At 47.7% G+C, this 7500-nt stretch overlaps 1 protein-coding gene across 2 annotated transcripts in view; it reads left to right on the forward strand.

Moving 5' to 3' along the window:
* The first annotated feature begins 4191 nt into the window (after positions 1-4191).
* Positions 4192-7500, forward strand: part of LOC311313312 (arginine and glutamate-rich protein 1-B-like) — a 7196-nt gene continuing 3887 nt past the window's right edge. Inside the window, exons 1-2 of one of the 2 annotated variants that reach the window (XR_014630615.1) lie at positions 4192-4746; positions 6421-7500. The exon at positions 6421-7500 is cut by the window's right edge and continues 937 nt beyond it. Coding sequence is in view for 1 of the 2 variants with exons in the window: in XM_084443432.1 (XP_084299558.1) it covers positions 4415-4746; positions 6421-6646 (558 nt within the window). In the remaining variant the exon portion in view is untranslated. The remainder of the gene's footprint in view (positions 4747-6420) is intronic. The other variant, XM_084443432.1, reaches the window with a different exon arrangement.

Consider the following 7500-nt stretch of genomic DNA (forward strand, 5'->3'; position numbering starts at 1 on the left):
ATGGCAACTGCTGCGCCCGCTTCGCTAAAAGCATTGTGAGTGATGGCAAACTGTTGAGCAAAATCTTGGCCTCTTTCCTCCCTTTCTAGTTTCACACACTCAGTGCATTACTCACTCCATCACTGTGACGCCAGCCGACAGGAAACAGCCATTGTTACTGAGGGGAGTGCTTGCAGGTAGTGAGGGGAGAGGGTGTGTGTCGTGTGTGTGTGTGTGTGTGTGTGTGTGTGTGTGTGTGTGTGTGTGTGTGTGTGTGTGTGTGTGTGTGTGTGTGTGATAGAAGGAGGGGGGCATTTGTACTCATAATAGATGTGTCTTTCTTCCTGTTTGTAGTTTCTCAGGAGTGCTCATTTTCCCATGCTGTGGCTCACACACACACACACGCACACACTCCCACACGCACACATAACACAAACACTGAATCGGGATAGAGAGATAAACCAGCACGCTCTCAAGATACGCCGTAGGAGAGAGACAAAGAAGAAAGAGAGGAGAGATATAAGAATAGAACGGCTAAATCTCATTCCCCTTCAATAGAAGGATATGCTAAAGAGTCATAGAACACGGCTTTCCAGTGTCTTCCTCCCCTTCTGTCTTGAAATAAAACCGAGGCTAATGGGAGTCCATGTCGCATATTCTGAGATCGAACATAACAACACACCCTCTCCCTGTCTTTACCTGAATCAAGGCTTACTCCTCCTTGGTGACTGACAGGTTTTAATTTCACCTGATAACTCCCTGCGCCTTAATTCACCTTTTGTACCTTGTTTTGAATGGGCGCTCCCCGGGACGCGTCCTGTTAAGAGTAGCAGACCGTCCCTCTCAAAAGAGCTTACCCAGATCAGCTTTCATGTCCGATACTTCAAAACTGACCCCTGACCCCGGCCATTTGGGCATGTCAAAGTCATCTGTCCCTTCGTCCACCCCTCGGGAAAGACGATCCTCCCGAACGATGACGCTGCTAGTCAGGTGTATGGTGGTGACAGACTCCGTCCCCCAGAATCCTTTGTGGCGGGGCTCCTCTGTCACTTTTAATCACATCTTCCTTTCTGATGGGAGGGGACGTCGGCGTCACATGTGGACAGACAAGACGACCCTCGGGTGGGCGGCGGCCTTGACGAAAACAAATATTTTGTGTGGACCTAAGACATATGGTCTTGATGTTGAATGGAGATGTTACAGATGTCTGCCATTTCGAATGGATCAATGGAGGGTATTGGATCTTTAGAGGGTCGTGGTGGTGATGGAGTCATGGCCATTCATATGCTCTTATCCTGTTGTCTATATTCTACAAGCCTAGGCCTTATGCTTCGAAGCCTGTGTGTGTGTGTGTGTGTGTGTGTGTGTGTGTGTGAGAGAGAGAGAGAGAAAGAGAGGGGGAGTGAGAGAGAGAGAGAGGAAGAGAGAGAGGGATAGAGAGAGAGAGAGAGAGAGAGAAAGAGAGGGGGAGTGAGAGAGAGAGAGAGGAAGAGAGAGAGGGATAGAGAGAGAGAGAGAGAGAGAGAGAGAGAGAGAGAGAGAGAGAGAGAGAGAGAGAGAGAGAGAGAGCAAAAGAGACAGACTGAAACAGAGATAGAAACAGTGTGAGATCACAGTTCCATCCTGGCTTCTGGCGTACGGCTCTTCGCTCCCTGGGCACCAGCATGACAATATGCCCCCCCCCATGGGAGACCTACGGGAATCACTCACTAAAACTGACCAGTCGACTGAACTCCTACAATCCCTCCACACCCCATTTCTCCTCCTTCACCCACCAGCTCCTCTGCTATCGATCTCCACCCTTCCCCTCTCCCTCCCTCCCTCCCTCCATCCCTGCCTCCCTCCCTCCCTCTTTCCCACCCTCCCTCACACCCTCACCCTGGGGAAAGAGACCCACCCTCATTCAGGATAGAGGGGGTAAAAGCTGGCTTTCAGGCCTCTCCCCTCAATAGCTCTTTATGCCTGCCCCCCCCGAGACATCAACATGACAATGTGACAAAGCGCCGGGGCTCTTTAAAAGAGAGATCCTGTGTTTGTTAAGCGTTTTCCCCCCCTGAAGAGCTCGGTGGGGCAGGGCCAGGGGACCTGAAAAGTGACCGTGAAAGGAGAGGGGCCAACTTTGATCACACACACGTGAAAGAGATGGACGTTTTGATGAACTCGAGGAGCGGCGTGACTGGGATAGGTGGCCCGTCTGTGGATCGGAGAGAGGCTGTGGAGATTATTAAAGGGTCTAGGAGTTGTTGAAAAGTGTGAGCTCAGCAGAGATGCGTGAACGCTGCAGTTTGTCAACACGTTTTATTGGCAAACTGAAACTGAGATGGACGGGGGTGTTTATGATAGATTCAGAACAAACATATGAGTCCATGATGGATCATAACAATTATGATTGACGAGCTATCGCAGACATTCAGTCAGACCTAGAGTCAGCTCAGCGGAATCGGTCAAATGATTACGAAGGCTGGACCTGTGGTGAAACACACCTTCAACTAAGACGCTTTCTTTTATTGACATGTCAGTCTTCCTATTGACATGCTGTAATTGTTTTCTCTAACAGCATCCCCCCAAATACGGATTAAACCTTGTAGGCAGGATTAGTGAAACGCAAAACCGCTCTTTGAGAAATCCGACCAGCCCGACTCAACTCTCAGGGTCACCTTTGGACTTATTGTCTCCCAACCCTCTCAACTACTTTCCCAATCTCCCAGAAACAAACCACAAAGTCTTTCATGTCCACCTCCTTACCTTAACATGTTCCATTATTCATGAAAAGGGTTTATAAAGAACATCTCATCTTGTTGTCATAACGAGTAAAAAGAAGACACCCCTGACTCTCTCATACTGATTCCTGTCATCTCTGGGAACATAAATTATTCAAAAAACAAGAAATTGATTGGCTTTCTGTTGTTGAAATTGTGTATTTTTCTTGTCTTAAGTTCAGAAGCCCCCTGTAGTTCAATCTATCCAACACAGACAATGATGGATTCTCATTGTGAGTGGTTTTCGTAAGAAGGTTCCTTCCTGAGAAGTCTGTGAACAAGAAGGCTTTTTTCAGCGGTACAACAGAGAGTAACAATACATCACAGGAAACAGCAGGTAGTTGAATCAATACTTTGTCTAAAAGTGATTCTTTATCCCAGCCACCAGATCCAGCAGCTATGACTGAAGAAGAGGTAATGACCTTCTTAAATTAGACACTGACTGTGACATTCTCAAAAGCAGATACACAGAACAACACATAAATCTCTATCCCTTGGGCACTTTTAGCTTTTAACTTTTTAGCACACCGTTGCCTTTATAATTGGACTCACCTGAGTTATGTGCTTTAAATACACCCGTGACAATTTATTTTTAGTGCAGCGTTCAGAGAGAGTTATAACAATGGCCTCCATTTTCCAAGCTTGGGACAGTTATCTCCCCTGGGTAATTGTGTCATTGTTAAGTCAATTTAGCCATTTATTCTGGCTGGGGGTCCTGAATGTGCCTATTTTAAATGAATACAGATAAAACTTTTCTGACTTTGATAAGGAACTGGATTATCACAAACAAACATGGAGATAAACACAAGCACTGTTAAGATCTAAAACTGGATAGATTACAGCACTGAGAGCAAATGTAGATCAAATGAGTGGCATTTGGACATTTTTTGGGGAGCCATGATTGCAAGTATTTATAGGCCGGATATTGGTCTAGTCTTCTGCTGTTCTTTGTGGGGGAACATTTATTTTTTTGCCTGTTTTTTGCTGAACAGAGGAAACAGTCAGCTGCATAGCCCATGGTGGTTGGTTTGTAGATCTACATGGACTGATGGGGAATTTGGGAAATGTTCAACATTTATTTAATTCAACTTTTATTCCACACTCACTTAATAGAGCTCCATATCAAACAGTACAAAAAATAAGACAAAAGACATATACAGAGAACATTGAATTTCCATCTAGGAATGTTAATGTTAGCCCTAATGTTAAATTATTGTTTGGATTATGAAACGTTATGTATGACATGATATAGGTGGACATATGATTATCCTTTGCATCAAATTCATATATATGCTAGTCAGGCGCTTGCACTAAGTACATGTACAATTGCCATAAGACACGAATATCTGTCAATATTCAATATACAGTCACTATTGGGACTGGGGCAGCATCGTTTACTAAACTTCCCGAGTAGATCCGAAGATAGCCGAATGCACTGCATGCTGGGAAAAAGGAACAGCTCGCCATCTTTCTTTTGCACCGCAAGTTCTAAGAGCAGAATAATAACCACATTCGAATGACTATTTTCCATAACTACGAGTATTTGATCCCATACATTTGAACAAAATATTGCCGTTTGCGAAGTATAGCATCGAATTGAAGGAGGACAATTCCATTTATATTTGACTATCGTCAGCATTAGAGCAGTATAGCTGTGAACGGTCGAGGAGGAGCCCATGGGTCGCTCGAGGAGTCGCAGTACGTCGCGTTCCAAACACACCAAAAGCAGCAAGCACAGCAAGAAACGGTCCCGGTCCCGGTCCAGAGACAAGGAGAGGGCCAAGAAGCGGTCCAAATCCCGCGAATCGAAGAGAAACAGGCGCAGAGAATCTCGCTCTCGTTCCCGGTCGACCACAGCCTCGTCCCGCAGGGAGAGGGAGAGAGCTGCCTCACCCCCCGAAAGAATTGACATCTTCGGCAGGACGCTGAGCAAGAGAAGCGCCCTAGACGAGAAACAGAAAAAAGAGGAGGAGGAGAAGAAGGCTGAGATGGAAAGACAGAGGAAGATGTGAGTTTCCCGGGTATGGGTGCATAGCTTAGCTAGTCAGCAAGCTAAGCTAATGACGTGTTGACGAACGCAGTACGTTAGCTAACGTTAGCTGGCGCGCTAGCTGGCTAGCCATGATGCCCAGATGCTAGGCGAGCTAGCTAACCGCCTAGGCCTTGGCGTAGCTAGGCTAGTGCTAGGCAGAGATGCGACTCAGTCAAGCCACACAAAGTAGTTGTTGTTGGAATGCAAGTCGGCTTGAAATCGCCACTGGCTTTTGGTAAAAGAGTAAGCCATATTATGCTTATGCAGCGACCAATCACATTGCATTAGGAAGGTACTAGCACTCCGGAGCTAGCAACAGGCAAGTCAACGACTTGATTGGCTGACGTCAGCAGGCTGGTCGCAAATTGCAATCTATATGAGATCTCCTTGAACAAACCAGTTCTAGCTATGTTGTTCTGGGCAGAAGATGAATGAATAAAATATGTATATATTAGGCCCCGTGATATTATATAATAATATAAATAATATTATACTACAGCAACTAAAGACTGCAGGGCTGTAATGCTCATTGCTCTCACATTGTCATCTTGGCTGTCATGCTTGTTGCCAAGAGATAACGTTAGCCTAATCACTATTGAGGGGATAAATCATTACTAACGACTGGATATAAAGTTGCTGCTTTGACAGGTGTCTGGACCACAGCAACATTCCTGTCACTCCAGGTATCATTACACACCTCACCCGCTCCAGTGAACACCACAAACTATGTCCACGACCCCTCCATTGTCTACAGGCAATCGACATCGCCCTCCGACTGGGAACTTGCAATTGTTTACCTTGTGGCTGGAGGCTGACTACTAGACACTTGATCGCTACAGCACTCTCACCCGGGCTTGGCCTGCTGCAGCAGCAGTATTTTAAAGCTCCTTTTCAGTGCATAGCCACAGGGCCACTTAGCAAGCCATACACAAGACACGGAGAGACACCAGATAAGGGCTCCGTTGGTCTCATGTTTCCCTGATCAGCCAGCCCACCAAAAGAAATCAAATCAGGGGAGACAAGACAGTGAGTGTTGTGTTTATAGTCATTTTTTAGTTGTGCCCGAGGCAGTCCCCCACACACAACATGGCATAATCACATCCTGTTTAGGGCAAAGCAGCACGGCAACAGCTTAAAAGCAGTGTGACGGTAAACAGGACGCCCTGTTTGACCCCCCCCCCCCCCTCCTCCATCTGCTTTTCTTCACCCCCCAGTCTGGATGACCTGGACGAGATCACTTCCTCTCATGAAAAGGTGGTTGGATGGTGTGTGTGTGTGGTGGGGGCGGGGGTGCAGGTGTTGTTTAATGTCACTTCATGACCCCCCCCTCCCCCCGCATCTCCCCTTGTCCAGGGGCCCGTAGTATTTTCTCTACGTCCCCAAATCGCCACAACAGCATTTCAGCATCGTTTTAGCAGAAAGTTTAAGAACATGGAAATGTTGTATACCAGTAAGTAGGCTAGATATGTTGTCTTATTGCTCACATAACTTGTTAGGTTAACTTTTATATTGGATATACCAATAAGTAGGTTAGATATGTTGTCTTACTGCTAACATGACTCGCTAGCTTTAGGGGTAGATTACGCTAAGTTATCGCCTTGTGCTTCTGACTTGTGCGTTTAACTTGACCTCATCTCTCCTCCACCCCAGCCGGCAGCAGGAGATCGAGGAGAAGCTGATCGAGGAGGAGACGGCGCGGCGCGTGGAGGAGCTGGTGGCCAAGCGCGTGGAGGAGGAGCTGGAGAAGCGCAAGGACGAGATCGAGCGGGAGGTGTTGCGGCGCGTGGAGGAGGCCAAGCGCATCATGGAGCGCCAGCTGCTGGAGGAGCTGGAGCGCCAGCGGCAGGCAGAGCTCTCCGCCCAGAAGGCCCGAGAGGTAACGCTCGGTCGTTTGGAACGCAGGCAACCCCCCTCCCTCCCTCCCTCTCTCCCCACCCCCCACCCCCTCTCCCCCCACCGCTGCCTCCTCTCTGGGGGGCATGTATGGGGTGGGGATTCCCTCCTACTCCCCCCCGAAGCCCAGCCCGGCCATGGCACAGGGTTTACCACAGGGAGGGCAGAGAGGGTAGCAGGGCGCACATTCGTTGTATAATATGACGGGCGGTAGAGCACTAAACCGGGATACCGCATGGGCCGTTTGAGCCAGTGTTCGGTAGTTGACCCTACAGGTGGTGTTTTTAAAATGGATGTCGGCCATTTTGGCTGCTGGTCCCATCAGTGGCTGGCAGCCAACTTAGAAACACTGGGAGACGCCAGGTGAGGCTTTTGCCATGGCCGAGTTCTGACTGACCTCATCTTTTCATCAATCTCCCCCTTGCCCCATACATTCTTCATCTATCAGTATCATCTTACTTTTCCATTCACCATTTGTAAATATTTATATTTGTCTCTAATGAGGAGCCCTCTTTATATTGACCCCTCCCCTCATTGTCAGCCATAGTCTCTATTTGTGTTCAGTATTAAGGGGCCCAAACATTATCACCCTAGCTTAACCTTCATGCTACTTTGGCCCAGTAGTCACAAATAAGTAACATTAAGCCCAATAGAAATCTCCTTTGTTTGGACCATAAGCCTAGCTGTAGTGGTTAGAGTGGACTAGTTTCCAGACCCCCTTCTGCTTCCTAAAATGAGACTGGGCCGAGGACGCAGCCTTGATCACCCTCCTGACCAGGCTTCGTTAAAGAGGGCCAGGCATTGTTTGCACTACACCGATGTTCACTGGTGTTCAGT

Source organism: Borostomias antarcticus (genome assembly GCF_949987555.1).
Source record: "Borostomias antarcticus genome assembly, chromosome: 9".
NCBI lineage: Eukaryota > Metazoa > Chordata > Actinopteri > Stomiiformes > Stomiidae > Borostomias > Borostomias antarcticus.